The 17,805-nt window shown below is 47.8% G+C and overlaps 2 protein-coding genes across 2 annotated transcripts in view; one reads left to right on the forward strand and one right to left on the reverse strand.

The window, feature by feature from the left end:
- The window catches only part of LOC119385944 (lachesin), a 356,455-nt gene that overhangs the window by 77,473 nt on the left and 261,177 nt on the right, over nucleotides 1–17,805 (forward strand). The gene's annotated exons all lie outside the window — the stretch shown is intronic.
- Nucleotides 8,977–17,805, reverse strand: part of LOC119387406 (lachesin) — an 89,782-nt gene continuing 80,953 nt past the window's right edge. The window contains exons 5-9 of the mRNA XM_037654791.1: nucleotides 16,492–16,671; nucleotides 13,863–13,991; nucleotides 13,204–13,491; nucleotides 9,772–9,837; nucleotides 8,977–9,315 (exon numbers count right to left, since the gene is read on the reverse strand). Coding sequence (XP_037510719.1) covers nucleotides 9,161–9,315; nucleotides 9,772–9,837; nucleotides 13,204–13,491; nucleotides 13,863–13,991; nucleotides 16,492–16,671 — 818 coding nt within the window. The 3' untranslated portion in view covers nucleotides 8,977–9,160. The remainder of the gene's footprint in view (nucleotides 9,316–9,771; nucleotides 9,838–13,203; nucleotides 13,492–13,862; nucleotides 13,992–16,491; nucleotides 16,672–17,805) is intronic.

Genomic DNA, 17,805 nt, shown 5'->3' on the forward strand with positions numbered 1-17,805 from the left:
CTTGATGACGTGCACCTAAGAAAACTACCGCAAACCATTGCAGACTTCGATATAGAATGCTAACTGCGTGGAAATGGTTGTTACGGGCGCAATAGTCGACCGGCATAACCACAGGGATTTTATCGGCAAGACTTACTTTTAAAAGGAACTAGTAGGTCACATTCTCACAAAAAAAAAGTTATGAAAAGAACAATGCGAACGATAACGAAATATAGGAGTACTCGATTTGAAGAAACGCACTTACCTGCACGATGAGAGCCTACAGTTAACACTTCATACTAAAAGTAGTCGGGAGGATAAAACGAGATCTTCAGTCGGCGTATCTTTGCATGTCATGCAGGAAAGACGTCGGGATGGTAGTAGAAAGCATGGAATCCCACGCTTTAGTTTCCATTTGGAGGCCAGGTCGCCTAATTTGAGCGGCCATCTCAAGTTGAATATAGGTTTTATTGCGATAGCAATTATACGAACACTCTCGGCTGGTTTTTGCCGGCGCCGTTGCCGTCGCCGTCATGTCCCGTATATGTATATGTATGTATATATAAATAAAAGCCACAAAGAAAAATAAATCAGAAGAAAAACATTTCCGCCGCGTGCCACCAGGATTCGAACTTGCTTAAACAACTCGGTCACGCGCTACCGGCTACTAAGCATAACAACGGTGAGCTATTTATATACACCATGTAACGCTGAAGGCACGTAGAGCTCGAAGGTGCTTCAGTATGTGTAGCATCACACGCGCGATTGCCCGAAGGGCGCTCTTTAAAGCAACGCTCCTACATTTTCCTTCAGATGCGCACTAAAAGGTGGCCCATTTCTGTGCCGACTGACGATGCGGAACGCCGAGTAAACGATGCGTCGAACGCCACCACGCGGCAGGAGACTCGGAGGGGTCACTCTACGCACCGCAGTTTTATAGAACAAGAAGTCTAAGAGCGTTGGGTGGTAGCGCGCTGCTCTAACACGAAGTAACAACTGTAACAGTTGTACCTGCGCGTTCTTTTCGAGTGTCCTTCCTTGTGTTTCAGCAGTGCGCTGCAAGTGTCGGGCTGTGACCGTTGTTAGTTCGTGGTCGTCCTGTGTGTGTTCTTTTCGCCAGTCCTTTGCGCTCGAGCGATGCGTTGCAAGTATCGAGCTGCTTGCCGTTCTTCGTGCGGCATTCTAATTTGTTGCTATCGCATTCATTGCTTCGCCGTTGCGGCAAAACTGTGACTTCTTTCTTTTCCTTTATCAGTAGAGTTCAATTTCAAGTAAAGTCAAAGGCAACAGGCGCGCAAATAACTCCGTATTTATTCGATCCACATTTGCAACAATATACCTTTACACATATGCACGCAGTGTGCCTTCAAAGGGTGCCGAAGTCTGAGGATACACATGCATCGCAAAAAAAAAAAAGAAAGAAAGAAAAGAAATGAACTGTTACTACGGCGTACTGACGCTCTCGCTTAGCTTAAATCGAAGTATAATTCGGCATTTTTCCCACTGTACAAACACAAGACACCAAAGTCGGTGATTTGATTATGGTTCTCTAATTTGCATCATGACAAACTTAGCCGCAGGGACTCGTAACAGTGCATTATATGCTGCCAGGACAAGATGAGACAATATAGGTCACCACTCCTGCGAATGTGATGGCGAATTTAAAGAATGGCATCAATGTAGCCTGAGACCACGCATATCATTTTATACGATTCATCTTTTTAATTTTGTCTGTAAAGCTGTGGTTTCAATGAGGTCACGTATTAAATTTTCTGATGTAACAGCCAGCCCGCGGTTCAGACTTGCCCATGACTTCCCTTCGTCATCAAGAACACGCTCAAGTTGTGCTTGTCTCAAAGCTAGTTCTTTCCGCTCTCTTTATACAACAAGGTGAAATGTCAACTGAATCATTGTAGCACCCTTTTGATGTTGAGTCCGCATCTTCGAAGTCATTGCCTTCGTTCCCTTATCTGTTCGTGCCACCGACTTCCCTACTCACAGCTCCTTGCGGTCTTAGTGTGTTGCCTCCAGCGCTGTTTCGTTCAGCGTGATCTTTAACAAGCGCGTCGTCCTTACTGACGCCATGCATAGCCTCACGATAGAGAAGAATGACGCCAACGCTGTTTTTTGTTATCTTTTTTCGAAACTGGAGTGCCAAAAGAAATCCGTTTAGTTACCACAAACTCAAGTTCTGAGGTTCAGCACGCTTGTTCAAACGCGGAACAGCTGCTTCCGCGTCTCAAAGAAAAAAAAATAATAAAAGGAAAGAACAAAGCGAAATACGAGAACCAAAGCGCCAAAGAGTTTCTTGCGGGTATTCGATAGTTTAGCGAGGAGAGACGTGGGTTAGGGTGCGCGTGTTTGAGTTCGTCGTAAAAAGAATTACTGTGTTTTTTTTTTCCAATAAGCGCTGACAGCTCGAAGGAGAAAAGGAAAAAAAAAGGAACTGGTGTTTGAAGTGCGGACTTTTTATTGCTTCGAACCCCTTTGACAAACCCGCAAGCTCGTTCTCGTCGTGAGAGCTTGCGTGTTGGAATGCTGCGTGAGGTATTTCTTCGATGCCTCAACAACTTCATCTGCGAGGATTACTCTTGTTTAAATTGTACAAAAACTCTTTCACGCCGGATTACGGGAATGTTGTTTTAACAGTATTGGTTTGCCGTACAGCAAATACGGAAATACCGCACGGTCGTGGTCGGCACGTAGCTTTCTTTCATTTATAATTTTTTAGCCGCGCGAGTTGCTCATAGCTTACGGTAACGGGATGAGGAGGAGGAGGAGGAGAAGCAGAGAAAGGAAAGGCAGGGATGTTAACCAGTCTAGAAGGACCGGTATGCTACCCTACACTGGGGGAAGGGATGGGGGAGATATAAAGATAGAGAGAGAGAGAGAGAGAAGGAGAGCACGCACGCACAAAAAGTCACACACATTTCACGGTCATCATAACGACGTTAGTCTATAACCGACGGTGCAGGTCTGATGCCTTCAAGAAGTTTAGCACTGCCTTCGTCGCCTTCACCCGCGATGACCTATCAGGACGACATTCCAGAATGGTTCCTGCCGTCATCGGTCTGGGATCTATGCGAGCAAGAGCGACGGCGAGGGATTTTCTCTGCGCATTGTAGCGAGGACAGTCGCAGAAGATGTGCTGTAGTGTCTCCTCGCTGCCACAGTTGTCACAAAACGGGTTGTCAGCCATTTGGATTCGAAAGGAGAATGACTTTGTGAAAGCCACTCTTAGCCATAAACGGCAAAGCAGAGTGGCATCATTTCGGCGTAGTCCCGTAGGTGTCTGAAGACGCAGATTGGTCGGGCAGTGGCGGTGGTGGTTGTGCAGTCTGCTTGCTGTGTTATAAGTGGAGGAAGCCATTTCTTGTGCAGCCACTCGAAGTTGGCTAGCAGCATCGGTCCTTGATAGGGGTATCGTCTCGATCCTGTCACCTTGAAGAGCTGATCGAGCAGCATTGTCGGCGTGTTCATTGCCTATCAGGCCGCAGTGACTTGGCAGCCACTGAAATGTCACGTGGTGTCCTTTCTCTAACGAAGTATGGAGGAGATATCTAACCTCGAAGACCAACTGCTTGTATGGTCCGTGTCGCAGGGCTGATAGCAAAGATTGTAGGGCTGCCTTCGAACCGCAGAAGACTGACCATCGTTGGGGCTGTTCACGGTTGACTACACAAAGTGCAGCGCGAAGAGCGGCAAGTTCTGCTGCTGTTGATGTCGTTGGGTGGTCTGTCTTGAAAGTGACGCTGATAGCTTTCGCTGGGACGACCACTGCTCCGGACGAACACTGGGGGGTAGTTGACCCATCAGTATAAACATGCACATGATCTGCGTACTTCTCGTGTAAAAGAATCAGAGACAGCTGTTTCAGCACTGGAGATGAGAGCTCAGATTTTTTTCTGATTCCCGGGACGTTGAGGTGCACTTCAGGTTTAATGAAGCACCAAGGAGGTATCGCTGGCTTAGATGCGGGGCTGAAGCCTGACGGAAGGTGGGCAGAATGGTTCGCAATCGTTGCACAATACGATGCTCATGGTCTTTCTGAAGGCTATGTTGCAAGGTGGTGGCAATCGGCCCGGGAAAAATGCCTAATATGAGCTCTCAAGGCTTCAACCGCAATGTGCGTTTGCATAGGGTGGTCCCGTGCGATGGAAATAGTCGCTTCAGTCGACGCGCATTTTGGCAAGCGAAGGCAAACTCTGAGAGCCTGAGCTTGTACAGCCTGCAGAGTGCGAATATTTGTCTTGCATGTATTAGTCAATACAGGCAGACTATATCTCAAAAAACCGAGAAATAATGATCTGTACAGTTCCAGCATTGCGTCGACCGACATCCCCCAGGTTTTTCCACTCAGGAACTTGAACAGCTGGGAGATTGCTGTCAGGCGCTGCTTCATGTAAGACACATGCGGGCTCCAACGAAGGTCTCTATCTATGATTATACCCAGAAATTTGTGGTTTCGGGCATAAGCAATGGTCCGTCCTTCGATAGAAATGGCATAGTGCGTCATTGGTTTACGTGTGAAGGCCACTAATGCACATTTTTCCGGGGATATTTGAAGGCCTTGCTTCCCGAGATAGCTCGCTGTCACACTTGCAGCTTTTTGAAGCCTCGCTCGTATCTGGAGGCGTGTGACGGCTGATGTCCAGACACATATGTCGTCTGCGTATATAGATGTCTCGATCGTGCATGGTAGGGATTCGGCAAGATCAATGAGAGCGAGATTGAACAGAGTAGGACTTAGTACTCCGCCCTGAGGAACGCCCCTGCAGGTATAGTGTCGTGTGGTTGGGCCGTCGTCGGTTGACACAAAGAAAGATATAGCTGTCAGGTAGCTAGCAATCCATCGAAAAACTCGACCACCCAGGCCAACCATCTCAAGGGCGTCGAGAATGGCCTCGTGTAGCACGTTATCGTATGCGCCTTTTACATCTAGGAACAAGGCTGCAGACAAACGCTTGCGTGATTTCTGCTGTTGGACATACGTTACGAGATCAATGACATTATCAATAGATGATCGATCACGTCGAAAGCCAGCCATGGAGTTTGGATAAACCTTGTAATGTTCGAGATACCACTCGAGGCGGCTAAGGATCATCCGTTCCATTATCTTTCCCACGCAGCTGGCCAGTGCGATAGGGCGGTATGAGGCAAGTTCAAGTGGGGACTTGCCTTGCTTCAGAAGTGGTACCAAACGACTTGTCTTCCATTCGTCAGGAACACTGCCCTCTTGCCAGGATGCGTTGTACAGACGTAGCAGCTCTCCCCGCGCAGTCTCACCCAGATTGCACAGGGCTCGATATGATATACCATCTGGCCCCGGTGATGAAGAACGCCTGCATAGGGCTAGTGCCGCCTCAAGCTCCTCCATTGTAAATGGAAGATCCATGCGGCCGTCACGGGAATGAGGAGCGTCACTTCCGGCCAGAGCACCTGGACGAACTACTTGGTCTGCTATCCTCGCGCAAAAGTCTTCTGCGACATCAATGTCTCGCCGCTTTTGGAAGAGAGCAAGCGCCTTGAACGGAAAACGCTGTTCAGGAATGTAGCGCAGGCCACGCACCGTTCTCCAGATGTGAGATAGGGGCTTGCGGGGGTCTAGTGTCTGACAAAACGTTCTCCAACGTTCGGAGGCTAACTTGTCCATACGACGCTGAATCTTCTTTTGCATTCTTCTGGCTGTTCTAAGGTCGTGGACGGATTTTGTGTAACGGGATGAGATGATCAAAGTGGCTAATAGAGGTCTTGCAGACTAAAAAATATTACGTGCCGACCACTACGGTAAGGTATTTCCTACTTATCGTGCGGTAAACCGGCAGTGCTAAAAGACCCAATGGCTTCTTTACGGAGAAGAGGCCTGCCACAAGATTGAATATGTGTTAGAACTGTGGTTTTATTTTAGACGAATCTGTTTCAGATAACACTCAAAAGAGGAAGCGGGAAAAGTATTTCACCGCTTTAGTGCGAAGTTCATCGTTACGCTCATCTATATATAACACCACTTTCAGTCGTCATGTATATTACTTATACGATTGCATCGTTCTTTTCCCGAGGCGCACTACGGGACAGCATACCGGTGTGTGCTGGCGCACTAAGCGGAGCAATTTGAACAAGTACGAAGAAACATAAGGACAAAGAGACCAGTAATGCGAAGAAAACACGTGGCTTCAAGTACACTCCTATCAAGTCCCGGGTAAAGTGTTAAATATAGTTGGGAAACTAGACGAAGATATCTGATTCCCTGGATATAGCTAGCACTTTACGCAGGACACGGTTAAGGGTGTACAACTTAGCAATCAGCACTGGGGAAACCGCTTCGACAAGAGAATTTGAGTTCACCAGTGCCCTAATGGAGAGAGGTTTCATTGTCGAAACGTTGACTTCAAGTTGATGCGTCTCTTGTATGTATACTTCGACAAGCCTTTCTGCTCGCCTTTCGTCTTCTGTTCCTGCGAGGGCAAGTTAAAGGGACACTAAAGGCAAATGTTAAGTCGATGTTGACTGTTGAAATAGCGTTCCAGAAACCTCGTAGTGTTTGCTTCGCACCAAAGAAATGCTTATTTTGAACGAAAATCTCGTTTTAGTGGTCCATACAGCGTTAGCACACTTCAAATCGCGTGCCTGAAAAGACCTCATGACGTAGCAGTTGCCTTGCCCAATGTTGCCCGTCTTTACTGCCCGGCAGCCGACGCTGTGGTTTCTGTTCTGAAGGGCACATTACACAACAACACATGGACACGGCATTTTGTCGAACTTTCCGTAAGGACGACTTTCATGAGCGTGCAAGGCACACGCTGCAGTACGCGATAACGGAACTACCACTGAGACGCGACCGCGCGAGCGGAGTGCAGCCCTGCAAAAACGGAACTTTTGCACAACCCGCGCCGTTCTGCGCTGTTACGTCAAGTTCTTTTTTCCATAACTGAAACAGAAACGCAAAAGCAGCATTTTATTACGTCTTGCAATGCTGAGAATGTTCTTTTTTACCATAATTAGCTTGAATACTAGTGATAATTTGTACTCGGGACTCCTGACGTCATCAGGCTCGTTCCATCCCACTGGTGGCGCGTATTGTGTCCTGCATTTATCTTAATTTCTCGTTTACTAGAGCACTGCTATTGATAATATTGACGTTTTAGACGTTCTCAAACATTGACCATTCACTCTGACGTAAATTGTTATTTGCCTTTAGTGTCCCTTTAATTTGTGGAACCTGAAACGGATATTGGTGCTGGTGTGACTGAATGACGCTTCACGAACTGCATAACGTGGCAGCATAAACTCAAATCTGGAGGAAGCGCAGGATTTTACGCTTTACGATAAAAATTCATCCTCCCATCGTACTTATCCTCATACTTCATCTACACAACAAACTGCCAAGTTCTTTTATCTGAACTATTGAACATCTTTATTGTGTCTACTGTTATCTGCTCCATTCTGAACTTCCTTTCATGCATGCTTCTAAACATTGAACGAAACCAATTCTTCAAATATACTGCGCCTTGTCATAAGTACTTGCTTTTTATAGAAACGCGGTCGCTGAATTGGAAAACTACGTACGCAGCTCGCGTGCTGTACAGCAAGTGCATGTGGTACTGCACTGTGTCAATGCTCCGTGCGTTGATGCTGTCGCCTTTTGTATTCCCGCTCGTGACTGCGTCTGAATTCTGTCGCTACTACAGACATTTGTGTACGGCTATGAGTCAACGAAACATTAGAGTTCTTATTGAGAGTTGCGCTATTATATACACTGACTTACATTCGTCGCTTGATGTTGCATGCGACCTCGCAACGGAGCCTTGTATATAGGCGTGAAAGGTGAAGACATTTCCACGCAGGACATCGACTGAAGAAACAACGAAGAACGTCACGCGAAACAAAACGCTCATTCAACATCTCGAGTGATCTATACCGTGCCGCTAACAACTGCGCTATTGTCCGATGCCAAACGCCCGGATGGCGAGCCATATTCGCGGTTTCGAAAGAAAAACAAGTAAACAACAGCAGCTTCACGCCGACGTCAGCAATCCGGAGATGTTTCGGATGTCCTCGAAGCAAACGGGAGGCTCAGTACGGAGCCGGCGGGAGAGAAGCTCGAAGCTTCTTCGTGTGGAAGCACATGACGCGGGCAGAACACCGTTCATCTATACGTCCCAAGTCCGGTTCTGAAGACGGCCCCTCGCCAAACAACTGAGGCACATCCTGCAGTCACGATCACGTCACACGCAGCAGCACTGTCAGCGATGCCAACGACCTCATTATCCAGGCGAAGGCGCAAGCGACGCTTGGACGCGTTGAATGCGACGCTGACCCTGCGGCAAAGAATGTGCAAGAAGATGTTGAACACAAGCACAAACGGAAAAATCATGTACAAGAAGCCGTGACTGCACGGGCCCGCTGGAGACACTATAGGCAAGATAGAGATACATTACATGGTTAACGTACGCAGCACAGTAGTTTCGGAATCGGGACAGTCAAGCGGTAGGACCAGCAGCATCTAACACCGTAGCAAGTGCTTCACACGAATAAAGGTAACCTCTCCCCCAATTTTAGCGCCTGCTTAAGGTTAGCCTCTGGTTATCGTCTCTGCCATTCCTTCATTGCCCCCTCCCCCTTTCTTTCTCTTGCAGAGAGTATTTGTCTGACTGCATGCGTGTTATTTAAGCCAGCAGATGATGTTAATAAATAAGTGACACAAGTTCACGTAGCGTTCCTTTCACCCCCGTAGTTCTCGAGTATCCAAATAGCATGCCTACCATCGTGTCTATTTTGTCTACTCTCTTCAAGATGTCCAGTACTACACACCATATATATTGCGCACTAGTGCATTGTAAAAACACTCTCGTTTCTTTTTTCTTTTCTCACTTGACTTTCTAATTGCTAACTTCACCTGTTTGGTTGTTCTTGCGTGCATTATTGTCGCTGTGCTGTTTCCAAGCCATAACAACTCATCCCCGGTATTAGTTGCCCGGCGATCCTTACTGGTAGTGAAAATGCCACTCCGGAACAAAAATACGCACGGTTGGGCTACGCTGACTTGAAGGCAAAAACTGTGAGGCTACCGAGTTGAAAGAACAGTTTCTGTTCTATTGGGTAAAAAAAAGTTAAGTCGAAGAAAAAAGATCGTCCACGCATATGATATCGTCTTACACTACTTTCTCGGTCAAACACAATTTCAGGTGCTCAGGAAAGCAGCAAGTTTGACGGGATTTGTTTGACTGCGCATGGAGTACTTGCCTGCGTCTTCTGGCAAAGAACCGGCGATCGGTGGCCTTAGTGGGAAACTTTGATGCTTGGTAACAGCTGCGTCAGAAGCCTCAAGTTTTCCTTCTGGTAAACGTAGGCGAAAAACGCAGGGAAGCACCAGTTAGAAGCGTTTATAGAAGTCAGACAATGACTACTGATGAATTACACGGGCTGTAAGCTAAGAAGGAATAACAGCACTTATAACAGAGTTATATCAACGGCACAATAATTTTCAGTTACACCTAATTATTAGGAGGGACACGTTCATACCTCCCTTCTTTCACGTTAGGACTGCTATCTTTGCGCCAAGTGGCGGCTTACGTAACTGACGGAAACAGACGAGTCACTGGGATAAAGATGGACAAACCCGAGCTCCGTCGCCGTGGGGAATAAGCGCTCTCCTCGAGGTTGAATACTTCAATGCTCGTAAAGAGCAAAGCTTGCGCATGACCAATAATCTGACTTAGAATGATGAATTCGCTTCATCATAGCGATTTCACGAATGTCAGGTACTTCAGATATTCAAAACAGCTGACTTACCTTCAACGCTCTGTATCCTTGCTGTTGATGGTTCTTTGACCTTTGCTGTTGGCGGAACGTGAATTTCTGCAAAGGAAAGGCAGCAAAAGTTTTACTACACCCTTCCGTGGAATGCAAAGCTGAACTAACATACTTCGACCCCATTCCCCATTTTAAGTCTAGTTGTTTTTAACAATGGGATATGAGGTGAGTGTGACATGCTGGAAATGCACAGGTGTGCTACACCACCTAAAGGCATCTCACTGCGTTTTTCATTTCCTATTCTTTCTTCTTTCACTGTTACTGACCAGTGTGCCTGTTATTTCACGCTATATGTGTAAAGAAAGGTTGCAGTTAACTGACACTGTCAGGGTTGCCGCTTTATCCTCCGACCACCTCCTTCTCGTCTGGCAATCCGGTTACCATACTGCAAACCATGACTGTATGCAACTGCGTTTCCTCTATGCCTTTGCTTGCGCTTTCGGCGACCCGCATACCTCGCGCTTCCTTGTGTCGTTCTCCTTCAAACAGCATCAACAACCGTCGCGGAAAAACGCAACGTGTCTCGGCCTTTTTTTCTTCTCGCTTCCGAAGTAGCCGAGCTCGTCGCAGCCAGCCTCGACACAAGGACACGCGTCCACGACCGATCGGGGCACGGCCAGAAAGCAGGCGAACCTATCCGAGAAGCTCGTAAACAAACGAACGCAGCAACAGAAAGAGGCTGGGGGCTCGGCCATCGTCGGAGCGAAGTGTTCACACGGGCGGCAATAACAAACACGGACCGGAAGCCATTATGTCGGAAATCCGCGAAATCGATCAGTCGTCGTCTCTCGTCATGTTTTTCTACACGACTCGTTCGCGACGACGACGACGACGGGGACCGGCGCGACGCTCCGTTAATCGGAGGCGCCGGCACTGCTACCGACCGCGGCCTCGCGTCGTATAGAGTCGCCATCGACGGCCACATAGGGACCCTATTTCCGGAAGAGTGTCGCTAATGCTCGACGTGCCTCTCTTCGATGTGCGTCCGGAGAGGCGCACTTCCTTCTTTTTCTTTCGCACTTTTGGGTCCGCGCGGCCGAAGAGGATTGGGCTTATGGTCGTCCCTTTGTGCTCCGCGCCTATCTCCGCCGCCGTATGCTCAGCGGTGATCATTGCCTCTCTACGACGGCGTATCGTACACACGCGGTCGCCACAGCCTGCCTTAGTATGTGCCATTTTCAGGAAAGGGGTAAAGCTAATAATCGGTAACGGAAAGGTCGCCCCGGCTGACGCAGTTGCGACACTCGCACCGATGGGCTTCGTTGCGGTGGGTGGATAAACGAACATTATGAAACGGTTCAGATGGTTGCGCCTAGGGTAAGAGAAAATGAAGTTGAAAGTATTCATAATCACATAATTTTCGGGCGATTTTGTGACGGTATAAAGAGGCTGAGCGAACGAAGAAGCGAAAAACGTATGCAACGGCCGTCCAACATGCCACAAGTAACATCCCTCCTTGCATTTGTTGGATAATACAACTCCGGTGACTCACGCAAGGCCCCACAGTGTGTAATTGTGTAACACTTATACAATGTGTGAACGATCATGACCTGAACAAAGAATCATCAGGTCAAGGACGTTTTGCTGTGCGTTTTGCTGCACGGTTGAATATTAAATATAAGGCGAGCTATCGATGTTTGCACCTCGATGCCTCTTGAAGCCGTAAAATAGATGGCGCTTTTGCAAATCATAACAAACGAAATCTGAACGCGGCCACTAGCGTTTATTCAACAACGTTTTATCGTGAGCGTTGTTCAACCTATGTTCCACATAGTCGCCCTACTTGGATGTAGTGCATTTGCATTTTCATCCGTTAAATAACAGTAATAAATATAATTTAGTGCCAAAATTTGCGTTACGTTCTATCTGTAACTCGTGCCCAAGATAAAAAAGAAGGCTTTGTAACTATCCTTATTGGTATCTCACGTACTTATCCAGCCATACAACCAAGTTTTGAGTTGTCACTTATAATGATAATTGTTGGGGTTTCACCTCCCAAAACAACAATATGATTATGAGGGACGCCGCAGTGGAAGGCTCCGGAAATTTTGATCACCTGGGGTTCTTTAACGTGCGCCTAAATCTAAGTACACGGGCCCCTAGCATTTTCGCCTCCATCAAAAATGCGGCCGGCGCCGCTTGAGTCGTCACTTGTCTTGTGAGAGGTTAATGAGCCTTTTTTATTTATTTTGCCGCCAGCAAGCCTTATGCGGAAGTTTTCATGGGAATAGTCTATATGCACTGAAATTGCCTGACGTCTTCCGTCACCTTTATCGCAATTAGGCGGTACTTGTACGTTATCTAAATGGCTTGTGTAAATATTTGAAAAGGGAGCATGCGGAATACATGCAATATTGTGTTTCTGTATTCGGAAGCCTCTCAGTCTCAGTAGATCAAGAATTCGGTCACAATCTGAATCGGTTTTTATGCATTTGACCGAGAAAGGGACAACAGGAAAAAACAGAATGTCCTTTTTTTTTCCTTTCGTGGTTAAATGTGGGAGGCGCTAACTTAAAGTAAAAATTACACCATTTCCCGCTAAAGGGGACCATGAGGCGATGCGAAGCCGGAGCACTTGCACGATCGCGTTCCGTTGGCGTTCTTTGGGCATGCTACCGACCTCGCGTCGTGGAACGCGAGAGGAGCGCTACGCGCGTCTTGTCTTCCCTCTAGCCTGGCCGTTAATTCTCACAGGGCGAGCGGGGAACGCAGTCGTCAGGCGTGCGAGAGGGGGGCAGCGTAGGAGAGGAGAGAGAGGTTGAGGGGACGCGCACGCGCTGGTGCTCATCGCGGCGTTGCGCAGGAGAGAATTTCGGCATGTCTAGCCCGCGTTTCAGAGGAAGAGTGGAAATGGGAAAGTGGAGAGGGAGAGGGGAGAGGGGAAGTGGAGAGGGGATGTGCATGCGCAGTAAGGGTGGTCACGCCGCACACCACCACCACCACCACTGGATTGAACTCCGCCATAAGGTACTTCGCATCTAAAATGACAAAGATGTGGTAAGATGACAAGACTTCTTTCTGGCGCATGCACCGCTTCTCGCATCCCGGCCGCGGCGGCCGCATTTTCGATGGAGGCGAAAATGCTTGAGGCCCGTGTGCTTAGACTTAGGTGGACGTTAAAGAACCCCTGGTGGTCGAAATTTCCGGAACCTTCCACTACGGCGTCCCTCATAATCATATCGTGGTTTTCAGACGATAAACCCAACAATTAATATAACCCCTTCTCGTATAACACGGTTCGGCCTTATACGCACCTTAGCGCATTTTTGTTCGTTGCCAGGCAAGAAATGTCGACGGAATCATTCGACGATCTTTACTTTCGACAGCGATAGGATCGAGGACCTACATTTACACTGTCGCCACCGCGCATGCAGAAAACGTGAAAGAGAATGCGGTAAGTGCAATGCTTACCGTACAGTCGTATGGAACCCTCTGTGGAGCCCAGCGAGTTCTTGGCAAAGCATCGGTATGCGCCGAAATCTTCCGGTGCGATGCGGCTAATGTGCAACCTCATGTGGACCTTGTACACGTTCTCAGTGCGATTGAGCGAATACTTGGCAGACTCCGCGATGAGGTCACCGCTCTCCAGAGTCCAGTAGTTGATCGATATGGGATACGCCTCCGTGTTGCAAACCATTACCACTTCACCGCCGAGCGGGGCTCCGATGAGCTGGTTGGGAATCCAGATCATTGGCGGAACTGGAACAGCGTAAATTGCAAGCAAGTGCTTTAATATAAGGTTTCCTGCATTTGATGTTTCTGAACACTATGATTTGCCTTCTTATTCTACTCTCTGAAAGCACACTTTCAATGTAATACGATGTCTGTTGATTGGCGTCACACGGTGCAAGTGCAAGCGGCATCAGTGCATTGAGCGTTTTCCATAGCATTGCAGCTACTTGCTCAATCCACACTTGGTGCTTCAACAACGAGGCAGGACGGTATTTCAGTTGTTGTTGTTATATCGTTTCTGGTATTCTTATGTCATATTCTAATTGTTGAAGAAACGCGTTATATGTGAAAGCTAACCAATGACTTATCCAAGTATTGGGGTGAATATTTTCACTCACAATGCACTTGCAGTAGGATCCTGCGACTGACGGGCGATGGGACGCCATTGGATGCAATGCACAAGTAGGGTCCCATATGGAGACGGCTCACTTTGGTGATGCTCAATTCTTCACCTTCGTAAGATACGTCTGGAAAGACAAAGTCACGGTACAATAAATGACAGTGAATTCATGCATGCGATCTTAAGAGGATGCGAGTACAGGATTTCTGTATGGTGTCACACACGACAGCAGTCCTGCCTTCACTACTGTAATCGGGCGACTGAAGAAAAAGAAGATATTGCTTCGGTCTCTCACCATTGAATATAGAAGTATTCGGGTCAGGAGGAAAGTCACTTATTTGGTTTGCAATGTTTACGTGGACACTTATTCACCAGACGTCGCTCTGGCCGCGGACATCTTGTGCAAGTGCCGCGTTCCACAAGCCATAATTATACAGTATGTTTCAGCTAGCATTAGCCAGTAGGGTGTTTGAGCCAAGTATTAAAATACGAACATGGACCATGCGCGTGTCGGATTGGCGCAGTATCGTAGTAAGCCATACGGAGGACGTCACGGTATTTTTTTATTGCACACTGAAAAGCTGTGTAATCAACAACGATTGTTCAATGAACTTATTAAGTATTAAAGCTAGAAAAAAAATCTTCAGTACAAAAGTTGTAGCGCTTGTTCAGAACATCGAATTATTTCATGTATGCTAAGATGACTGCTCTAATTTTTTTTCGCAGCCTTTCTTTAAAGGGCACGAAATTAAAAAAAGAAGTATCGCGTCACTGTTGCTAGACGCGCAGCGCTTTCGGTGCCCTTAAATGTAAGTTGAACGAACTCGCATAGGCATCTCCTCGCACAGGGACGCTTCTTCCTAAAAACGTGGCTGCCACGTTCGAATGCCATACGGGACAGCGGGTACCATCGCACTGTCACCCTTGCTCACTCCGTCGTGCATCTTGATTGGTCCAGAAACGAAAGAAAAGATGCTTGCGCTGCGTCAAATGATGTCTCCGGTACCGTATCGCATTCGCAGGTGGCGGCTGCTTTTATCCTCGAAGAGTATGATTACTATTTTTTTTTCTTAGCGGTGCGCCTCTACCGCCACTTAGCATCCGTTGCAATCACCGATAGCCTGTTCAAACGATCTCTGTGCCCGGAGCATTGTTTGCCACTTCGTTCAACTTACATTTGAGGGCGCTAAAAACGCTGTGCGTTAGGTGGTAGTCACGCGGTATATTTTTTTTTTAACTTTCGAGCTCATTAAAGAAAGGCTGGAAAAAGAATTAAACAGGGCTGTCATCTTAGCATTCGCGAAATAACGTGATGTTTCTGAAGAAGCGCTACAACTTTTGTAATTAAGATTTTGCGCTGGCTTTCAAATTTAAAAAGTTAATTAAGCAATCTTTGTTAAGTACCAACCTTGAAAATGCGGACGTAGCCCGAAATTGGCTTTGGAAGGCGGTTACCCAAGTGTTGTTCGTGCGTGTGCCAAATGCTGAATAATGCCAAATTTTGAATAATTTCGGGAGTACAGACCCCCCCCCCCCTTTCCTCCCTTGTGGCTTCTCGAATGTTGAGAGAATGCGAAAGATATAGTGTCGTGACAATTCCGCGCCAATTCTCGGCTCAATCGGTGGTGGTGGTGGTGTGGTGGTGGTGGTGGTGTGCGGCGACCACCCTTACTGCGCATGCATACCCTCTCCACACACCTCCTCTCCCACACCCCTCCACTCACCATCTCCCATTCCCTCTCCACTTCCCTCTCCACTTCCCTCTCCCCTTCCCCTCTCCACTTTCCCTCTCCCCTTCCCTCTCCACATTCCCTCTCCCCTCCCCCTTTCCACTCTTCCTTGAAACGCGGGAGATGCCGAATTCTCTCCTGCGCAACGCCGCGAAGCTCGAGATGCGCGTCCCCTCCCCTTCTCTCCTCTTCTACGCTGCCCCCTCTCGCCCGCCTGTACTGCGTTCCCCGCTCGCCCTGTGAAATAACGGCCAGGCGTGAAGACACGCGCGTAGCGTCCCTCCGCGTTCCCACGCGAGGTCGGTAGCATGCCCAACGAACGCCAACGGAAGGCGATCGTGCAAGTGCTCCGGCTTCGCATCGTATGGTCCCCTAGCGGGATTTTTTTAATACTTCGCGCAAGTTAGCTGAAACCCCCTGTACGTTCCACAAGCAGCTTCTATATGCTAGCAGTTTGCTGCAAGAATCATTAGGAAGCTCCCAAGAGGAGGGGATGGTTTTTCCATAAAGAAGGACCATTTATTTTAGCGAAATTCAATACAGCACAAGAGCCTAACAAGCGGTAAGTTCGTCATGATTGGACATGACACTTCAAAAGAAAAACAGGCTAAAACAGCAGCAGCTAACCAGTTCGAGATAAACCCATCATTAATCTTAACTTTTCCTTTTGAGTTAGAGGTGTACGTTATTGTGGCTGCGCCCAGCAATTTTTCATCATGTTTTTCTTTCAGTTCTTCGTATATCGAGTCAACTGTAACGGAGATTCATCAGTGCTGTCACGTTCTGCCGCTCCATTAAGTGACCATCTGTGCACAGATCAAGTTGTCATGGCTTCGTGCACTACAGCGGGCCTTTCGCGTGTACATATCAATCGCGGTTCCAATGTGCTTCACTGACTGTCTGCCGCAGACCCCAGCTGCTCCTGCCAGTTTCCGACGGCGATGGGTGTTCCGTCCTCCCGTCGCCAGGTGATGCGGGGCGCCGGGTAGCCCTTGGCTCGGCAAGACAGCGTCACGTTGGAACCCTCGCGAACCAGCACGTCAGAGCTGCTCTCGCTGCCCACGATGTCCGGGGGCACTGCGTCGACAGAATATTAATAGTTGAGGCAATCCCTTCAGTAAACCTCTGTAGGCAACTTGCGATTAATGCGAGCTGTATTTCGTGCGTGAAACTTCAGCGTTTTGTTCGAATCCGTGATTACTGTTCAAATCCGAGCAAAAGTGAAAAAAGGTACACGAAAAGCCGAAATATCAGCGAGGACTTGATTCCGTTGGCTAATCCTGCCCTGGGATAAGTGGAAAGCGGAAGAAAATGTTGAGAGAAAGGGAGGAAGCCAAACGCTCATGGGGAGTATTTCAACACCTAACGCTTCATCATAGTTATTTACTACCGCATAAGTGAGAGGGGCCTTCCATCGAATAACCCAGCTCTTTGTGGCCTGTCATCTTGTCTAAAGTGATTTTTCTAGTTCCCATGCACGTGTTTTGATGTTAAGAGACTTTTGTGAGCAATGTAGCAGTAGCCTATCCAGATATTTTCCCGAGGAGGGGGGGGGGGGGGAGAATTCAACCATGCTTTATGTATGTTCGTGCGCGCGTTTGTATGTGTGCGTGTATGTATACACATGCAAAATTTAAAAAATTCAGGGGGGCGGGGGACTTGGACCCTTCCCAGCCCTCCTCTCCCTTGCTATGTCAGTGCAATATAGCGATGTGTTTCAGCTCACCCATATATAGAAAGTGTGAAACACCAGAGCAAGATACCGCTAAGAGTTCAGTTTGTCGTAAACATCCCACAACTAACGTAGCCTGTAGACACAACAATACTCGGCGCTACATGCCATTAAGATGCCACCTACGCTCGACGGAAAAGCTTCGAGCGTAGCGAGAGGGAACGGGTGAGATGCGTTAGAAAGAAAGAAAGAAAGAAAGAAAGAAAGAAAGAAAGAAAGAAAGAAAGAAAGAAAGAAAGAAAGAAAGAAAGAAAGAAAGAAAGAAAGAAAGAAAGAAAGAAAGAAAGAAAGAAAGAAAGAAAGAAAGTCGCTGTCGAAGCCGCAAAACACGCAAGCATGGGCACCTTAGTTACAGAAATCTAATTAGCCGTCTACGAACAAGTGGTCCCCTCTTAGGGTCTTTCCCATCCGCAGGGTTCTGTGTATGGGGCTCGCCCGACTCGCAGAAGTCGCAGCCCCGCTATGCGCGCGCGCGCGCA

Source organism: Rhipicephalus sanguineus, chromosome 3, assembly GCF_013339695.2.
Source record: "Rhipicephalus sanguineus isolate Rsan-2018 chromosome 3, BIME_Rsan_1.4, whole genome shotgun sequence".
Lineage (NCBI taxonomy): Eukaryota > Metazoa > Arthropoda > Arachnida > Ixodida > Ixodidae > Rhipicephalus > Rhipicephalus sanguineus.